Source organism: Chelmon rostratus, chromosome 13, assembly GCF_017976325.1.
Source record: "Chelmon rostratus isolate fCheRos1 chromosome 13, fCheRos1.pri, whole genome shotgun sequence".
In the NCBI taxonomy this organism is placed as follows: Eukaryota; Metazoa; Chordata; class Actinopteri; order Chaetodontiformes; family Chaetodontidae; genus Chelmon; species Chelmon rostratus.
In genome coordinates, this window is record NC_055670.1 from 23,092,682 (window position 1) to 23,113,786 (window position 21,105).

General features: G+C 43.9%; 1 protein-coding gene across 1 annotated transcript; it reads left to right on the forward strand.

The window, feature by feature from the left end:
- Positions 1-6,301: 6,301 nt before the first annotated feature.
- mstnb (myostatin b) lies at positions 6,302-8,696 on the forward strand. The gene is made up of 3 exons (XM_041951545.1): positions 6,302-6,731; positions 7,131-7,501; positions 8,316-8,696. Exons 1-3 carry the CDS (start codon positions 6,353-6,355, stop codon positions 8,694-8,696), a joined length of 1,131 nt encoding a protein of 376 aa, XP_041807479.1. The 5' UTR covers positions 6,302-6,352.
- The last annotated feature ends 12,409 nt before the right edge of the window (positions 8,697-21,105 follow it).

Sequence of the window (21,105 nt, forward strand, 5' to 3'; positions counted from 1 at the left end):
GCACTGGTTTCAGTCAGTGTTAAACGCGTCAGCTGGAAGATGCAGCTGTTTGAATGATGACAGGCGTTCACATTGGATCAGATTTTTAACCCTTTGTGGTGCGGACAGTCTCTTTGTGGCTGTCTAAAAGAAGCTACAAGAAATGGACTAAGAAATAGAGATTAGCATCACCCAGTTTGGTGTCTGTATTCTTAATATCATTTAAATCAGCATGCAAATAAAATCATCCTCCAGCATCTGAACTGCACCTTTAATTGCATGAACTGATTATTCTTCACGCACATCCACTGATTCTTTGTTCCGCTGCTGAGTTTTTAAATCCCAACAATCACAGAAAACAGTTTTCGGGACAGCAGTGAGATTTATCGTTTTGTCAGAGCAAAACAAGCGATATCAGATTAAGTAATAGGAGAGCAGCGTCATCTCTAATCTTTAGGGTGTTCACAACATGTTTGGGGGGGAAAAAACCCGAGAGATTCATCTGTCTGCACAGATTAGTGCAAGCGATGTTTTCTGTGTTGATTTTTAGAACGAGCGAGGGCTTTAAGAGCTTTCCAGGAACCTCTGATGATCAGTCCTCAGCCGGCTCACCTGAACAATACAGCTTGTAAACGGAGGCGCCATCAACAAGGACTGCTGCTCTTCACTGATTCCCAATGAATGTTTGGTACTGGACAGCTTCACATCAACACTGACAGTGTCGCTGTTCTAAGAGACGACCTGGGGAGAAGGCAAGTGGAGAGAATACCCTGCCACTGTTTTATATGGCTTATCGTCTTATATTGAAGTATTCTTACTGCTTCCTGCTTAATTAACTCAATTAGCACGAGGCTACTCAAAGCTATTGCTGCTGCAGATTGTGGCGTGGCAGTTAAAGCGTCCTCATCAGTGAGCCTTGCTAGCGATGTGACTTGAATTTTGGGTAAATCCCAATGACATCAGTTTGAGTTCCTGTGCACAAATGGGACTTGTGAGGCCTCAGCCTGCAGCTACACCCCCTCCTCAATCCAGAACAAGGACCAGACCTGTGCCACGTCCCCTCTGATATGAATCATATAAAAACTGTTGGGCCCATAGTAACATTCATTAAGGACTCTGGCAGTTGTGAACCTCTATTCCAAATATACCTACTCTGTCCCCTGGTATGTGGCAGCACCCTGTGTTTTGGAGCAGCACCACACTATTTTAAGGAGTCATAAGTATACTGGACTGAAGTGTCACAGGTTTCCAAGTTTGCATTGTGCTGTTGTCCTGTGCAGGGCAGGTGGCAGTATTTCTCACTCAGGCGTTGTACGATGACACAACGTTGATAAAAACTAGTCCTACAACATTTTAACCCAAACCAAGTGTTTTGATTTTTAACAGCAGTTCTGTTGACAAGATAAATCCTTTTTGAAAAGTGTGTCAATCCTCTCACATGTCCTGGTTTCTTTGTGGCTGAGAGACCAGCAGGTCTCCTGTCATCTGGGTCCTAATGTCACAGATCCCAAACTGTGGCTCATGTGTACAGAATATCCTGGAGTGCAGGAAACACATCATTGCACACATAACTTCCTGGACCTGTTCTGAGGAGCCGGCCTGCTGGATGGAGGGCTGCGGTCCAGGCTACCTAATGGCAGTGAGATAAGCAGAGCTGAGGAAGACTCTGCTTGTTGCAGCACAGCCACAGGATCTCCAGGGAGGCCATTAAGAGAGAACTTCAGGCCGAGGAGCCTTTTGTCAGCCCAGAAGGAGCTGGACAGCTGGGTGTGTTTCTGACCTGATGATACCAGTGAGGATTTTCAAGTGTGAGCCCCCACCAAACGAAGGGGTCTATTAATAACTTCCTCCGTAAGAGGAGAGAATTTTGGCCCTGGGACAGCATCGATGGACAGGATAGGCTTTCACTGGCAGGAACGTTACGATTCCAGGCAATATCTGATAGGATTTCTTGCATTGCGTTTTAAGTCCAGCCACAGAGAGCCAACACTTAGTGGGAGAGGGGACAAATAAGGTCTGAGAAAGCTGATATCCGACTGAAGACATTCTGCTGCAGCGAGGCTCCAGCTCTGATGCAAATAATCACAGAAACGTGTTTGGGATCAGAGTGCTTTGGTCGCTTTGGAGGAGGGTTTTTAGGCTCAATCCAAGTATAATCCAATCCGAAAGTAGGTCAAAGCTGAATTACCAACAGCTCATTCATATTCCTGCTCACGGCAGGTAGATGCTGAAGGATTCATTCTGAATGAGGGTGTTTGAGACCGCTGGCCTTGTTTAATCACATGTAGAACCTCCAGGGTCGAGGTCGGTCTCAGCTTGGCCCGGCCTCTCCGCTGTGACTCCCCTTCCCGTGTCATGGCACGTCACATTCAATGTAGGGGATGTCGCTGTAGCGGCGGTCTACCTCCACCCACTGCTGCACGGCCCGGACCACGATCTCCTCGGAGAGCCTCTGGGCGTACTCCAACAGCACCGGGTTGACCTGAGGGGAGCTCTCCGGAGAGCCCATCTCTGAGTGGACCAAGTAGGCTTTCTCGCCCCTCCATCCCTTGGCTCTGCCCTCCACCTTCTCTGTGGAGTTGGCATTTTGGGCTGCGGAATCGCTCTTCTTGGATTTAACACACCCCATGCTCTGGAGGATGTAGCATTGATTTAGGGAGAGGAGAGTCTTTGGTTAGATTTCTAACTCACATGGACGTCTTCATCTCAGTTCTGGAGGTGAGTGGTCAGCACATCACAGGAGCAACTCCCCTTGACTTCTCTCCGCGGCAGTCGCCTTGGTACTCCTGTCATCCGCTCCCACTCTCATCCATGCCTGAGTGCCAACATGCGTGACGATCAGTGTTACACAGCAGAGGGTGGTGATTTGGAGGGCGCTGGGGGGCGACCGGCTAGGAGGCCCATCCCTGTGTGGGTCTGGCAGCGCTGAAGTGGTCAGCTGTGCTTCCTCGCTGACAAGAACTCAACCCTTCCTCAGCTGCAGAGAGAAAGAGTGTGGAAAGAGACAAAGGGGGGGATTTCAGTGATTTATTTCCCATCAGAGGCAGCCTACAAATACCAGATGGTGGGAACGAGGAGAGGATTGTGAACCGTTTTCACAGTGGCGACTACGTGACCCGGGCTCCAGCGGCTGGCTGGAGGTCGAGGCCTCACCTCTGCAGGGTCACTCTAAACACGCTCAGCTCCTCTGCACATCAAGCGTGTTACTCACTCACCTCCCCCTCCTCCACCCCAGAGCGTTTTATGACTCAATCCCTCGGCCTATTTTGTATTGCATGACACGGGGACGTCTGTCTCTAGCTTGAGTGCGCTGATGCTGTTTTGTTGTAAGCCTGTGTCTCCCATCTGTTCCACCAACCGAGCCTCGCCGCCTGATTCACAGTGACAGCTCCTTTTCCAGGACTACAGGCCTTGGCGCACAGCAAACATGTGCTTCATTCAGAAAGCTGCATGCTGGAGTCTACACAACACGCAGGCCATGAATGATGCATGCAGAGCGGGGAGTCTCCCTGTGAGTGAAAACAACGTTTGGAGGTGCAACACAGGAGTGAGCAAATCCTCCCACATCTGATGTTATGTTAATGAGCTTAAATGATTGTAAACGTGTCTTAATGTGCATGTGCACCAAACTGTGAGAGCATCCACTAGCTGTCAGACACACACATGGGATTTGGATTAAAGCTGATAACTGACTTATTTGAAGAACACAGTGCGGAGCTTTTGTGCAAACCTGCTCTGAGCCTCAGTGGAAACATCATGAGATTAAACTGAACGTGGCAACAGAGTGTGATCCTGCAGAGCTGTACATACTTTTAACAGAGTGTGGAAAAAGCGTCTCCATTCCACCCAAAAACAACCCGGCGACAGGAAAAATAACCCAAGGTCGTTGAAGTAAATAAGAATCCGGGCATCATCTGGTGTCGCGCCGGCTCCTCTGCCCTCTCCTCAGCTCTTCAAACAGCATCCGAGCGATTTGAACTTGACACTTGAACGCTGCAGAGACGTGGAAAGAAACAAAATTATCTCCCAAGTTGCTGCTGCTGCTGCTCGCTGGTTCGGTTGCTGCAGGATGAAGCGCTCCGCACCAGATCTCTGAACCATCTCAGAGGAGAATCAGAGACCCGCACGCTGCTGGAGCTCAGGGGCTCCCTCCCCGCCGAGTGAAGACGCTCCGCAGAGAGCAAAGCGCAGCTCTGGACTGACTACAGCGCAACGACGCTCCACGGCAATTACCGAGCTGCAGCGGCGCTCAGGAGGAGAGCGAGCCCGGGCTCTGCGCACTGACGGCGCCTCTGCACCGCCGCGGCCTGGTGCAACTGCGCCACCTGGTGGCGACATTCAAACACTGCGTTGAAAGATGTGTGGTGAAAATAATCACAGTGATCCTCAATGTTTCCATCAGTGGTGAAAGCACGATGTAGATTCTTTACTGAAATAAAAGCAACAATTCTTTCTTACATAGGCTACTCCAGGACAAGGAAAAGACATGCATTCAAATTAACACTTTAAAAAGTGAAAGTAGAAAAAAGTAAAAGTATGCAAAGTACTCTATGCAGCAGAACAGCCACCGTTTTATCGCACATTAGCCTGTACTACTGGATTATACTGATGCATGTGTATCTAATGTGTGAGCAGCATTTAATGGCGGTGTTTAACTATTAGCCCAGACGGTGTTTTTGCAGGAATACGGTATTAAACCAAACATGCGCAGCAGCCTCTCAGACCTCTTCTCATGCAAGCTGGTTATTAAGAGAAAGAACATCTGTCACTTTGTTGTTGTTTACGCACAGAGCAGAACAACAAAGCCAGACATTTTCTCTGTCTAGCGTTTCTGTTCCACCTGCACACAGCAGCGATGAACAGGAGCTACAGTCGCACTGTCTCATAATTGGTGGAACACAATGACCATACATTAAACAACCAATCAGAACTGAACAATATAAACTAATTCTGCCGCCCTATTGTGTTTTCTCTTTCACAGTGTCTAATGCGGGACTTTGAAATTACATTATTATTATTATTATAATTATTATTATTATTAGAAGTAGTAGTAATAGTAGTAGTAGTAGTAGTAGTAGTATCTAGAAATTAGTGAAAATGAGTTTGGCTTTGATTTAGTATCTCCTCATTAGGGATGCGATTTGATTTGATTTGATTTTTTTATTTCCTGGTGGGAACATGTCTTCAACGTAAGTATTTTTATAATTATAATAATATAATAATTATAAGGAAATTATCACTTGAGTGATATAATTCAGAACATAAACATTAAGCTAATAGCTAATGTATGTAACTAAAAGTCATACTAACTTATGAAACAGGCGGTTAAAAAAACATTTATTTACTTACAGATGCTCTTATTCTGTAAGAGCCACGTGTGTCTATGGAGTTCGTGAACTAAATTCAGGTGTGATGAGAGTAATAATTAGCGGTTTGTCTGAATGATGAGGTCTTTGTTCATGCAGCCATGAGAAAGGACTGAATTTCTCTGCAGCGATGCAGATGAGCCTCTGATGTGAACTTGCCACACGATGGCACCATCTTCTCATGTGCTACAACCAAGTTTCACCGACAGGGACTTGAACAAGTCCTGGAGGATTTTCTTTATCTTTGCGCATTTCTTTTTGTTCCTGTGCGAGAAACGACGTATTTCCAGTTTTGGTTTGATATTAGAAGCAAGTAAAAAGGGAACCTGATCTAAACAGACGACACCGTGAGGCGGACTGGACTTGGGTTGGATAAAACTGTAACTTCTTTATTTCTCACTGAAGAAATGTATTTTCACAATCAGACGCACGCAGCTGCATCCACATACGCGCCCTCAGAGACTGTCCCTGTTTGATGGACATGTGCCCGCAGTTAACACATTTGAGAAAAACTGTTTATTTTAAAGTGCATTCCTATAAAAACATGCACCACAAACTAAACACGAATCGCCCGTCTTGCTTTCTTTCATATTGTGTAGTTAATTTGATGCTTTACTTTAATTTCAGTCATATAACCTGAGGTTCATCAGAAGGTAACGCAAACACTCCGCTCTGCGCCCCTGCGCTCATTGCGCAATCAGTGTAAGAAAAGTGAATTTATCCATCTGTGAACACGCTCAGCACATGCTCACAGTCTCCATCCCTTTATGGTTTGACAACGAAAAAAAGTTTTCATGTCAGTCGGTTAAAATTCATTGTTGCCTGTCCAGCCAATCATAGTTTTTGACGACACAAAAGAGGCTAAAGTTGGAGTATAAAAAGGTGCGCGCTAATAAAGTATGATGCCTATCAGTGTGGGACATTAATCCAAACCCAGTCCAGTCGCGCATCAAGTCCAGCACACACCAAGGGATCTCTTTGAAACCAAACTTCACACCTTAGAGACAATGCATCTGTCTCAGATTGTGCTGTATCTTAGCTTGCTGATTGCTTTGGGTCCAGTAGTTTTGAGTGACCAAGAGACGCACCAGCAGCCTTCCGCCACCAGCCCTGAAGACACGGAGCAGTGCGCCACCTGCGAGGTCCGGCAGCAAATCAAAACCATGCGATTAAACGCCATTAAATCTCAGATTCTGAGCAAACTGCGAATGAAAGAAGCTCCTAATATCAGCAGAGACATCGTGAAGCAGCTCCTGCCCAAAGCGCCGCCGCTGCAGCAGCTTCTCGACCAGTACGACGTGCTGGGCGATGACAACAGGGATGTGGTTATGGAGGAGGACGATGAGCATGCCATCACGGAGACAATAATGATGATGGCCACTGAACGTAAGTTTTTATTTCGCGTTATTGTTTGCTTGATGAGAAGGACTCGCTCAGACGTCTCAAAAATAGGTTTTTACGCACGGGGCAGAGCGCACGGGGACGCTATGAGTATCAGGCTTTATTTTGGCAGCACGTAGCTTTACCGGGGTTAGATACTGGAAATGTGGATATAGCAACTTTACCGGGTTAAAAATGAGTATATTGGTCGGTGTATGTTTGGCAGACAGCGCGCGTGGATATTACGCACACATATTGTACGTTTTTCTAAACTTTATTAGCAACTTCCAGAGTTACAATGTCGGGTCAGGGATTTTATTTGCACCAGTTAACTTGTGTCTGTACATTTCACATGGTGATAGAGAGAACACAGAGAACCTTTTCTCTCTCTCCCTCTCTCCACAGCCGAGTCCATCGTTCAAGTGGATGGGGAACCAAAGTGCTGCTTTTTCTCTTTCACTCAAAAGATTCAAGCCAATCGAATAGTCCGGGCGCAGCTCTGGGTGCATCTGCGCCCGGCGGGCGAGGCCACCACAGTGTTCCTGCAAATCTCCCGCCTGATGCCGGTCACGGACGGGAGCAGGCACATACGCATCCGCTCGTTGAAGATCGACGTGAACGTTGGGGTCAGCTCTTGGCAAAGTATAGACGTCAAACAAGTGTTGAGTGTGTGGCTGCGGCAGCCGGAGACCAACTGGGGCATCGAGATTAACGCCTTCGATTCGAGGGGAAATGACTTGGCCGTAACCTCCGCAGAGCCCGGAGAGGAAGGACTGGTGAGCTCAACCTTTATGTTACATTCAGCTGAAAGCCTGCCGTCCAAGTGACAACAAGCAGTTTATTTCATCAGTTGTTGGTGACATTTGTGCAGCAACTGAATTAGGGACTTAATATTATTACAATAGATAACAATAATCGGACAATCCTGCAAGAACCATGAATATTTCTCAAAGGCCAGTTTCTTATTCGCTCCAAAAAGGCATTTTGGATCCTCTGCTGTACTGTCCTGAGGTTTTTAACTTTAGCTGTTGGTGTGCAGAGAGGCTTTGCAGAGTCAGCAGGTGGTTAAACATTCCTGCATTTCACTGCTGGAGGAGGGAATCAAGATTTAAGACTTTTGAAAGCAGTTAATCAACACAGACTCCATGTAGGCGCACACCTGCATTTGGACAAATGCCCAGTCCACAATAACCTCAAATCTTATTGCTTGATTACATAAAAGTTCACCTGCCCCACATTCCTTAAAGTATTCTGTGTGACTGTGCAAATCAAAGTAATTGCCTGCACACACACACACACACACACACACACACACACACACACACACACACACTGCGACTATCAATGACAAACACTTATCATACGGCTCAAATACTGGCACCAGGCTCTGGGGCAATTAGAATAGCTAGACGGCTGTGGCTAACCAACCGTCAGATGATTTAATTTGTTTCAAACTCAAAGTTTCATAATATTATCGTGCCGTGTTTGAAAACCAGCTGCCAAAGGTCGAGCGAAGCGGACCAAAAAGATGTAGGCTGCTTCTGCAGACCGGCTGCTTTCAAAGTATTCACACGCTTTCTGTCGTTGCAGCAACCATTCATGGAGGTGAAGATCTCAGAGGGCCCCAAGCGTGCCAGGAGAGACTCGGGCCTGGACTGTGACGAGAACTCTCCAGAGTCCCGGTGCTGCCGCTACCCCCTCACAGTGGACTTCGAAGACTTTGGCTGGGACTGGATTATTGCCCCAAAGCGCTACAAGGCCAACTATTGCTCCGGGGAGTGTGAGTACATGCACTTGCAGAAGTATCCGCACACCCACCTGGTGAACAAGGCCAACCCTCGAGGGACCGCAGGCCCCTGCTGTACCCCCACCAAGATGTCTCCCATCAACATGCTCTACTTTAACAGAAAAGAGCAGATCATCTACGGCAAGATCCCCTCCATGGTGGTGGATCGTTGTGGATGCTCTTGAGTTGGGACGGAGACCCTGGCGAGAGGGAGGGGTGGACGGAGGGGCCGCGGCTCAGTCCGGCCTCCAATTTGAGACTTTTTGACACAACCGATCCACCAGTTCCAGTGCTTTTCCTGCAGCAACACAGTGCAATAGAACCAGAGTAGAGGCCACAAACAGCCCGACCTTCCCGCAGGGCAGCGCTTTCACAACCGGCATAGCTCTTACTTTTCTTTCCTCCAGTGATGCAGGAAAACCACACACACACACACACACACACACACACATACACAGACAGGACCTTGGAGTGAATGTAGACAGAAATGATCAAAGTTATCCAAAACCTTTTTTTTTCCCTTTGTCTCGGTGTTCTGTGCTCTGTCCATTTATACAAAACATACAGACAGATTATACTCGCACGCCATCTACTCCACTCCACTCGTAGCCAACATACAAGCTATTACACTTTTTGCTAAGCTACATGTTCGTGATAATCATTTTTCAAGTTATGTTTTAAGAGTGAAACCAGGAATCCTCATGGACTTTTTGAAAGGGCTTGGAAAAACACAGCAGGAGACTTTAGAGTGATATTTCACACTGGTCGAACGTGTTTTAGTACACAAGCGTTCATAGGCGTCAATGAAAAGATGAAAACTGGCTGCACGGCCCCCTCTTTATTACTGCCATTTTCAAAACCCAGCCAAAAACTGCAACATTAGCTAATCTGGAAAATTGGACACAGGTTATTATCATTCCTGTACTCAATCAAACTTGTAGTTCTCATTTTGTTTTTTGATTGACGAGAACTTGGGCGCAGGTTTTTGACGTGCCGGTTGATCACTCCAAAAATGTTCCATCAGGGTGAAGTACCACTTTAGGTCTTGACAGGTCTTCATGTACTCTGCCATACTTACACGCAACAACATACCCGACCGAGGAGCGTTCCTGCTCAGTCATCTTCACAATCCAACAAAACAGCCTGACCTGCCCGATACACTTGAATTATTCTGATTGTAAATTCACATTACTGGACAGAAGGACTTGAACTGAAGGCACAATGAATGCAGCCTACAAATGAAAAATGTGTTTAAGACAGAGAAAATGGATTGTCGAGATGTGTGAATGTTGAGATCATGCTCAAACTCTGTCTTACAAACAACACAGTTTGCACTATGGCACACCAATAGAAAGAATTGGTTGCTACAAAAGTTGTAAAAACTGATTTTGATATGTTTGCTAATTTGTATTGTATACATATGCCATTGTTTCCATTAGGAGTTGCCTTTCTAAACCACTGTTGGTAAATGTACAAAACCACAATCTAGCAAGATGTAATACAGCAACTCTATATACTTGTTTTAACAAATAAAGTTTCTAGCTTGTTTGTTGAGTTCTGTTTCTTTGAGTAGTTTCTTCCTGTGTAACAATCAGACAGTTTGTCCTGTCAAGTTTGCTCATTTTCTATAAATTTGAGCTTTAAAGCTACTTGTAGCACTGAAGCTAAATTTAGCTGCAAGGCTCCTGCAAATTCCTGGAATACGTGGAGGACAGAATACCTTCATGCACTCAATTTATAAATCATACGCGATACGAAATGAACACTTGCAACACATTTCAAAGAGATCCCTGCAATCGTAAAACAATCTCACTGCAGTTTATCAAAGAGGAAGGTGGGACATGCCTCTGTTTCCAGAGTGGTTTCAGAGATATGACGCATTACAGCACAACCTGAACCTGAACCTCTCATCCCCATTTCAGGCAGCTGAGAAGCTTTGTCTTCGACACATGGTGTAAACACACACAGGCAATGTGTGAGTGAGTGTGTGTGTGTGTGTGTGTGTGTGTGTGGAGAAAAGTCATGACAACCCACAAACTCTGTCTACCTGACTACACCTGCACAATCACATCACCATAAGCCCGTTTTATCGCCATCGTAATTCAGCCCAACTTCCTTGACTTCGCTTTTTTCCAGTGAAGGGATGTTGAAAGTATTGCAGTCTAATGAGAGGATGTGAACTTTGGTGCGCTCTGACAGCCTGACCTATTCGACTGACGGCCTCATTGAGGCTTGACTTCCGCCCAGTAGAGGGCGAATTGAGCACTGCCCCTGAGAGCCACTTCCTTTCCTGCTGAGCGCTGGAAAGCTGCCATGTCGATTGGCCACAGAGAGAGCAGACTCCGGGTAGAGTGGATCCACAGAACTTCTGTTCCCTGGGGGAAGGTTTTTAGATTCTACCCTTCTCTGTTTGCTGGTGACGGGAGAAAAAGTGTCTGAAAAGATCTGTAAACCAGAGAGAAAGTGATAGTTAAACAGGAAATTCAATCAGAGAATAAATATGAATATAATAAACAGCACAGGACAGAACCAATTCATAATCTGTAATCTCCATCTACATATGTGTTCCTACAACTGTGCTGTTTCCATCTGCAGTTTGACATGGGCATGAACTTTTTATGAGTCTAATACTCCAACAGTTTCCAGCCGTTTACTTTCACATTATTACTCATGACGCATGTCTTAAAAATTAGCAAATGAAGAGTATGAAAATACCATCGCTCCCTGGTCCCATGTATAAATGTCAGTTAAACTTGTTTTCATAGCTTTGCTGCTCTAAAGTTTCCATTTTACACATCTTTGCGACTTTTAAATGTTGTGTGTGTATATATATATAAATCCCCAGTACAGGTTTGAGGCATTTCTACTTCTTTAGATAGTAAACATGAAAGTTTGCTGGAAAAAAGAAGAGAAAAACAAGTTGAATGTGATGAACCTATCAGCATTGTTCTTTTCCCATCAGTTGAAGGTACAGCTGAAAGCAGCCAGCACCAGTATGAACCGTCTCACTGTGTTTATCATGCCCACGTGCATCATTTCATTCACGTCTGTCCTGCAGTAATTGCTGCTGTCTGCTTGTTTTAAGTTACGTTTGTGAACAGGAGCTGGGAAACATTTTGACTGAGCATCGCTACATCTGTCAAGAGTCAGACCCTGGAGGACTGCATCCGCCAGCGACATTCCACCTCTGACAGGTGAGGAAGTGAGAGTGAGAGAACGGGAAGAAGGATGTTAGGGGGTGAAGGAGTAGTCCAAGGCAGCTGGAGACCCCGTTATTGGACAGGATTCCTGTTGTGTAAAGTTAATAGAATTTGAATGGATAGAACCTGTATTCCTCTTCAAGTCCTCATTAATGAATTGTCATTAAATGATCCGTGACACAGCTGCTTAGCAGTGCTGATGGATGAGCTGAAAATGTATTCTGGTTATCAGATGCTAAGGAGTGAAATCACATTTTTGAACCCAGCAGCACAACCTTTTCCCACTTATCCTCGGTGTATTCCAGCCGCAGCTTTATTTTTATTTTTGCAAGATTTTAGATTCGTGCTGCTCAAAGCACTAAAAAAAATGTACATTTAGAAACTCCACATCTCTTTCGAGAAAGTGTAATACACAAATCTTACTGTCACCATTTTTCATTGGGATTCATTCTCTCTAAGTCAAACGTGAGTTGTTATCCAGAGTAACCGGGACATTATTTCTGCAAAGACAAACTGTTGTTGAGGTTTTGAAATGATCTTTGTGATCTTTTGATGGCCTGTAGCTAAACTGTGAGCTGCTGATACTGTATCTAACAAGACCGAGAGTCTGCAGCCACACTAGCAGCTCTGTGAGCTTGCATTTACAGTCAATGGTGCTTTGAGCTGAATGCTAAAATCGGCATGCTAACATGCTCACCATGACCGTGCTGGCATGCTGATGTTCAGCGGGTATGACATCTACCAGGGTCACCATCTTATTGCCCCATGTTAGCACGCTAACTCTGAAATTAACAGTAAACACAAAGTCCAGCTGAGGCTGATGCTAAAGTCATTAGCTTGACATTATAAACCAAAGGTTGAGATTTTGACCAGTTATTGACATTCATCTTGTTGTGTTTGACCAAATTTCAGGGCAAGACCGAATAAGTACAACTCTGACCTGCTGGGAGCCGTTTGACAAAAAGTCAGAGGATCAACATGAACCACGTGCATGTGTACCAAATGTCATGGCAATCCATCCAGCAGTTACCTCGATATTTCATTCAGGATAAAATGGAAGGAAACAACCAATAGAGTATGCATCGAAAAAGGCTTACAAGCACTCTGGTGCTACTCTTACCTCTGGGAAACATTGATATTGGTACCAAACTTCATGGCAATCCATCCAGTAAATAACTAATCATTTGACCCAAACCTAAAAATGTCTGTCATGGCGCCGCTGGATTAAAAGAGGCACCAGTGTTCATGGTCTGAGGAACGGGAATGTTGGGCGGAAATTTCGTGACAATCCGTAGTTTCAGTCTGGACCATCGTGGTAGACTGAGCGACCTCGCTATCTAATGCATGTTAATCTACACATTTCTGTGTGTGAGCAGAAAACAAAAGGCACAGGACCCGGGATTATAGCAGGAAGGTCTAATACGTCTGTAGGGAAGGTAAACGTCTGCAGGTCTGACGATTGCAGCTATTCAAGAGTCACTTCTGGAGGCCTTTCTAGGAATGTGTGATATACGCATGGAGACAAGTCGAGCTTGAACCTAGAAGATGTGGTCAAAGGACAAGGACCAGAGCAGGAAATCTGTCTTTGGAAGTGAAAAGATGAGAAAACTAAAGGTCAAAGATGGTGAAACTGTTTTATAGGAGTTGTCAAATGAGTTGTGGAGTCTGTTGTGTTGCGGTTATCCATTACAGCAGACTGTTACCTGGAAGTACATGCAAGTATTTGTTACAAGTTACGGACTATTGTGTTTTTGTGTTAATAAAGCTGTGGCCTGTTTGATTAAAATACAATGATTGTACCCTCTGCATTGAACATTTGGAGGCATCATACCTGTTTAAGCTTTGTTATACCTGGTTTGAAACTTGTCAGTATCATGATTATCTGACATTTGCAGTTAAGATTTAAGGCCAAACTGCTGCTGTGTTACTACAGGAAAAACATTTTAATCAACATTCTACTCCGTGTCCTGTAAACTGTCCAGAGACGAAATGATCGTTTTCCACTCTATGTTTCCAATATCCTATAGCAGCCATTGTAGATATGTCATTTTGGCTTTAAAGAGGTCTCAAGATTTTCCCCACATCTGGACGAAGGAGGGGGATGCCCTGTCCTGGACGTGGTGCGGGGGCCACGGACAACGAGTGGGGAGAGAAAAGGGGCTTGCCACGTGCATCCAAAAAGACATCTGGGCCCTTAAACAGATGTGCGAACCGTACCATCTGGAGAAGTGTTTCTGCTGACAGATCGCTCTGTGGCAAAGGTCCTCCTCGACGACAACACGGTTCAAGAGCGATGACAGATCAAGCTGTCAAACCGCGAAGAGACAGAAGCGAACGTGTCCGCGAGGTCGGACGATTTCATGCAACAAGACTGAACGATTCTCACAGCAACAATGCATTCAGATTCTGTTATCGCACCCCTACGCACCCCAAACAAAAAAAAAAACTGCCACCTGTTTCCAATCTTGAATGGACCACTTTCATCAGATCAGAGAATCAAAATTAAAGCCCCCACTGCTTGAAAAATCATGCATGATTTCTCCTCCACACGGCATTAATAGACGATTTGTTCAGTGATTTGAAAAGGTCTGGAGTTTTTGTGCATTGACTGCTGTTTCCCTGGTTATAAAGACAACAGACCCAATCAGAGCTTTGTAGGCAGGATTAAGAATGAGGACATCACAAAAAATAGTGTCAGCTGTGTTTTAAGTCCACATGAGTCAATTTAAAGGAATAACAACTCTTAAATCTACACTATCTACATTTCTAAACGTTAACTGCTTCCTGCAACCAGGAGCACAGCTTCTTCACTCGCTGCTGATTGGTTGGGGCAAAACGCCCCAAACCAGCCTGAACATGAACCAGATGCCAAACTCAATTAAGTGAATGACATGAAAATTAAAATACAACTTCAGGTGCTCCCAGAATGATAAATTATGATGTTTCACCATTGACCAAATGGTGCGGAAGTTGGAGTTGGAAATCGAAGCTGGGATTGACGTCACACCCGAGTTGACTGCCTTCCAGTACAAGTCGAAAAACCCAAGCGGACGTATGTTGTCTTTGCTCTTTCAGAATATAAACAACTACAGAACACATTTAAGGCAGAGCAGTGGGTATGTTCGTTTGTCAGCGTATTTCATTGTGTAAAAACCCTGACTGCGTTTTGATCAATCATTCTATAACTACCGAGCAGAACAGCCATCTTGGATTTTGAGGTCAGGAATGGTGAGGAAACCAGACTTCAGGAGGCATTCCAGTTGAAATTTCTGACTGGGAACTTCCCAGTTCAAATGGAACGCACCAACAGAAATTCAGTAATAAATTTCCTCTTCACCCTCATTCTTTATACGTTAGGGTTGTATTGATTATAACTTTTCCTCAAAGTGGATTGCAGTATCATAAACTGGGAGATCTATTAGATGCAGACTTTTAATTAAACAGAGAGGTCTGGCGTTTAGACCAACACCAGATTTACAGTAAATTTGTTTCGTTTGTTGAGTAATTTGTTAAAAACAGTTATGCTTTAGATAGCGGAAAAGTACAATTTAGTTGATGCTTTGCCACTAATGTGCAAAAACATGTCTTATTCCATGAACATCGAGCAGGTTCATGTCCATCTGACCACTGACTTAAACAATGTGCCCACAGGAAGCCACTTTACCTGATGAGGACATATTGTAGACGCACATTGTAATCACTTAAACAACCAGCAGAGGATGATCACCTCGGGCCAGATTGACAGGCTGTTTGTGAAAATCTCTCTTGGGTCTACGGAAAGCAATGAAAAGCAATAAAATCAGCCAGTCTGGGACACGATAAGGGCCAGATGGCCAGCTGCTGAATGCTACCTGTCTTCACTTCTCCGGTGATTTATCCTTTCCGTCTGCACTCCGCTTGCTTTTTCACTTAGGGATGAGGAATCACTATTCCTACCCCAAAACTGACAGTCACCTCTGGGAAGCTATCATATGATTAATGACTTTGCAAAACTACTGGAAGTTTGAAGACGGGACAAATTTGGTGTTCGCTCCAGATATGTTTACAAAATTCCTCAATGTCAGTATTTGTTTGCGAGGAGGGGTTAGGCGACGAGCAAAAAATGTGGCCCTAAACCATCCAAGGTCCAAGGCAACGAAGCATTGGCTCTCTGGGGACGGAGGGTTGACAGTGATGAAGAATAGATGTTCCTCCAAGGAGACTAAGGGAGGGCAGATTATGGAAACCTCCTGTCTCCCGATGATATGCCTATGCTCTTAACACAGACGGATGTAGAGTAGTATCAGGTATGTGTCAAGAGGCCTGGATAGATTTTGACATCTCAGAAATAACATTTATGGTACATTTTTACAGATTACTGTGCACAATTAATTTTACAAGAAGTCCAGTTGAGTGGCGTTCCTGCAGCAAGCAGGACTTTCCAGAATTAGGCCTCGTGGATAAATCCTGGAGACTGTCTGAATGCAGGCTAGAAATTTATTGATATGGAAGGAAATCCAACTTGAAAAATGTTTGTGGCATATTTATTTGAAAAATTAATACTGTGTATGTCTAGGTTTGATTTTCTCGAAGCTTGAAAACATCACATGACCCTCAGGCTTGTAGCTGACGCAGATATTCCTTGAAAGCAGATATTCCTTGAGCTGGGCATCCTCAGCCATTTGCCCTGTGAATTTCACAGATGTAACTGTAAATTTATTTTAGCTCCTCTTTTCTATAATTACCTAAAAATGCATCCCTCCAAGTAGCACGTCCTGGAATATAACTTCAAAACTTGCTGTGGGAATTGTTGACAAGTGATTAAAAATTAAAAAGAGCAGACTTGATGGCCCCATTGTGGACGCCCTTGACCCATGAAATTGAATGTAGTGTGGCTGTAAATTCTCCAACAGTTGAGAACCTGTGGCTTTTTAACACCCATCACATTAGTGTGTGCCTGAAGCCCATAAAAAGAACTAACTGGCTCTTCTGTGGTTGGCAGAAAAGTGCGCAGTCACAGCAAGGCACCACCACCAATTACCAGCAGAAAAACAAAAACTTAGATGCAGCAAAGATTTTATAGTTGGGTCCCATATGGACTGTGGTGCGGTTAACGGCTTTAAGACGCTTGATTAAGTCCTTCTGTGAAGTTTGGTGTTGATGGTGAGTGCTGGGCCGTGGTGACAGATTTGTTTGCCTCTGATTCAAAGACTCTTTAATGGTAGTTTTATTTCAAACAAAAATGACGTTTTTTATATCACCAATATTTCAAATATCTACAGCATATCTAACACGAGTGGATCATGTGTGACAAACCCATAATCACCAAACTCTGCAAGTCTATGCAGCCATTAACTGATTTTTGCCTGTTTTTGTTCGTGGGCTCACACTTGAACTGCGTGGTTAGTCTTGTTGCAGTCGTCAGGAGGAGAGGCTTTCGTTTTATAGCAAAATTTTAAAATGATTACCTCGCTGGCATATAAAACCAATGGCGGCATTCAAGCATGATAGTGGGGGGGCAATAAAAAGCATATTGTGTGTGTTGTATTTAGCACCTACCAACTTGCTGGTGAGGACAAAAGGGTAAAAATGAGTGAATAATGGACTTACATTCATCAGGTGTCCAGAAATGTGGCTCCAAATGAATGCTAATGCTGCTCTGTATCTGCTGATGTATAAATAGGCACATGTTAGCTAAGCCGTTAGCCATTAAAAAGCTGATGTTACAGCACGCCAGTCTGTGAGTTTGGGTTTTGGAGTTCTTCTCGTGGTCAAAAATAAGTAATGAAGTTTTAAGGCTGCAGAGTAGTTTACTGGCGCTGTGACGGCCCTGCACACCCACTCAGGTGTGTTTTCAGGTACTGTGGCTGATTAGACCTCTAGTCAGGGTGAAGCTGGACGGACCTAAGCAGGGTGGAGCCAACAGGTGCAGCGCAACCAACAACTGGTAAAAAAAAGGAAAGTGTCAATCAAAAAACGTCTGTACACAGTCAAAGAGCGCTAACTAGAAGGGTGAAACACCTGTGCAGGTGAACTTTGGGTGTGCAGTGTCTGGTCAGATTATAGGAAGTAAGACGTACTGGATGTAATGGCGGCTAATGAAATATGGCCTCACGTCCCTCCAGGTGTTCACTATCGTTCACATCCTCTTCTCAGATGATCAGTTGGGAAGCAGTGAAGTGAAGATTCCTACTTGAGTATGTACTACATCTCAGAGGCACGTGCTGTTTACTCCACTGCATTTATCTTGGCTTTAGTTACTTTTCATGTTACAGTTTTTCATAATGTGATCGCGACTCGCAGCAGAATGCAAACAAGGAAATACTAAAATTTATGATAATGCTCTGTTGAAGATCGTATGATTCATTTCAAAGGGGCTCTTCTGGTAGCTGTAGCACAGATGCGTTTGGTGGGTTTAAGGCCGGGCTATACGTGATAGGAAGTACAAAGTCTGAAGGCAAAAGCGATTATCGCTGTCACACACTGCCACACTAGTATATGGGGCGAGAAGCTGGTTGTAATCAGGCGGCCTTCAGTGTCTTGCACTTGTTCATACACAAAGAAAATGACTTGAATAGTTGTGCAGAAAATCCCAAAACAGCTTGAGAAACAGATTTTTACACCTTGCCTACCTTGCTTACCAAAGCTCACCTTGTTAACGTCTGTGTGAAATGAATTAACTTGACGTTTCGGAGAGCAACAGATATTACTGAACGTGACTCCATGGATATGTTTGGCTTTAGAGATAGGATATATTTTAATGGCCTGGTTAGTGATTATTCGTCATTCTGAACCAAGACTGGTGATGTTATATATTCAACTGATGTATTAATGGATTCCCATTAAAGAGATATAAGAATCCTTCTCTCCATTTATTTTCACATTTCTAAACAGAAACAGGTGTTGCATGCTCCCAGCACTGGGCAAGGTACTTCATGTGACTATTTCTCATAACAGTTCCAAAATTAGAGTGGGAAAGGGGTTAAATATAGTTCATGTCATTTTATTTTGGATTTGATGACTGTGTTAAAGAGCACTTTTACTTCTGGGTTGTTAGAGTGGTGTACAGTTGCCCTGGCTGCTGAATACAACCTGAGAAGCAGTAGCTCTGCACATTAGGGCAGTAATACGAGAACGGATAACTATCTAGATGACGCTATATGTGAAATGAGTATTCTTGTATCGAGGTTTGGGTGTTCAACATTTTGCACCCGTTCCAAAACTGTTCTTTTTTCCAGTGTTCGCCTCGGGTTAATCGGCAGTAAATGCATTCATCTGGTTGCAGAAAATGTCAAAAACAGTGAAACAGGTGGTTTAAAAGACAGCTGGCAAACTGAACTGTTGCTGACCTTTTAAACAGTGTGGTCACATGGTCAAAAGATGATCATCAGTTAATCCTCCCCAATTACTCTGATATGCCCCTTGGGTGCCGAAGGCAGCATGTACAGAGTAGATTCTGCTGCCGCATACATTTTTGGACACAAGCAACTGAGCACGTATCCAACAGCGAGAAGTTTCAAACAAGAGTCCCTGCATGAGTGTGGGGCAAAAAGCTGAGGGGAGAAGGGTGAAAGGAGGGACATTGGCATTTATCCCCTTCCCAGAGGCACTTTGCAGAGCGCTGGCCCTGCAGCAATGCTGAAGCCATCTGTGGGTTCTCTCAGCAGAGGCCATGTAAAACAAGACATGTGCTGTGGTTTGACCTTTCACAGTCCTAACTATAATATTATCATAAGATGAACGATCAGATTGCACTTTTCCCTGAGGTGGGATTCAATGTCCATATGAAAAGGCGATGAGTGAATACCTCGTGTGGCTATATGTATTCCTGTTCCAGTGTGGTGAAATCGTAGTCAGTGTTTCTGCAATGACAAACTGAATTTTCTCCTATTAAATGGCTTGTTGAGGTACAACCACTTACTATTGTAGCAGGCCTCTTCACAATGATAAAGAAATTCTATAAATTATTATTATCATAAAAAAAACAAACTTTTAGACTTTCACTTCTGCCAGTCGTGTCTTTTTTTAGTTACAGGGCAAAGTTTGATTCAGTTTGTTTCCCCACAGGAAACCTCCAGCAACACTGAACATGATGGCGTAATAGACTAATGTCTTTAGGAAGTGGCACCACTACAAGTTAGCGCAGTGTCAAGGATTTGCTAAACTTTGTGGTTGAAATTACAGTGCAAATCTCTGAAGCATTTAATGCAGCCAGGGATAATATACAACTATCTGTCAATACTAAAGGCCGAGCAGCTGGCACTAATTGAGGGAAAAGAATTATGGGTAGTAGCTGGCACAGTGTACATCTCTGGCTTGGAGCAATACCCATTCCAATGGTGCCACAATGAGGCTTAAGGGTAGTAAGATACTCTGGCTTTTGGACAGAAATCAATTCAGGGAGTCATATGTCACGCTGCAGGTCGAAGCCTGCTGTTGTTAATCCAAGAAAATGAAAACTATGCAAGAAATCAATTGACAAAACCAAAGCATTAGATATAGAATTCAAACAGTTGCAAAGAGCAAATCTGCACATGAACTACTGTGATATCACCGAGGCTGTGAACAAGAAAAAGATTTATAATGTCCCGGTTTTATTGCACATCCCAGCTCCTTTTTTATTGAGTGACCATAATGAGGTTGAAATGTGAGTTCTTTGTTGCCACAGGATTTACTATTGTTGCACGATGCAATCACTGTCTTTTCTTGATAACTACAACATCAGGACTCTGTCACTCCTGAGGCTAAGAAAGACTGAAAAGCTCTTTGGAAGAAATCTTTGGAGAGGTTTGGCTATTTTAACGCCATCACACTGTACACTCGTACTGAGAGCAAACACACTTAAAGCCACTGATTAACAAGGCATGAGTGAGCTGCTCAAATAGCCATAAGACAGCAGATTGATGTATGGATGTACATAATCGTTCGGCTTCATAATAATAGCAGAACATAATCATGCTAAATTAAATGTTACGTAATATCAGTGGTAGAAGAAGTATTGTAAGATGTAAGTATTATCAGCAAAAAATATTTAAAGTATCAGAAGTACTCTTTGTGAAGTGAAAAGTTCTGTCAGTGTTTTACTACTACATATGTTGGTTTTGTGTCAATATAACTGCTGTGATCATGTTGAATTTAATTAGTAAAACAATTATTGTGGTGTAAAAAGAACATTTGTCACTGAGATGCAAAGTTGCATATGGAAATACTCAAGTATAATTACCTCAAATGTGTACTTAAGTACAGTACTTGAGTAAGTGTACTTGGTTACATTCCACCACTGAACATATTGTTGTAAATACCTTACATATTTTAAGGTACTTACAAAAATGAGCTATTCAGGGGTCACAAAATGAGTCACATGCTGGACCGAAATGTTGAAAAATAAGTTTATTTTTATGTTTTGTTGCTGAAT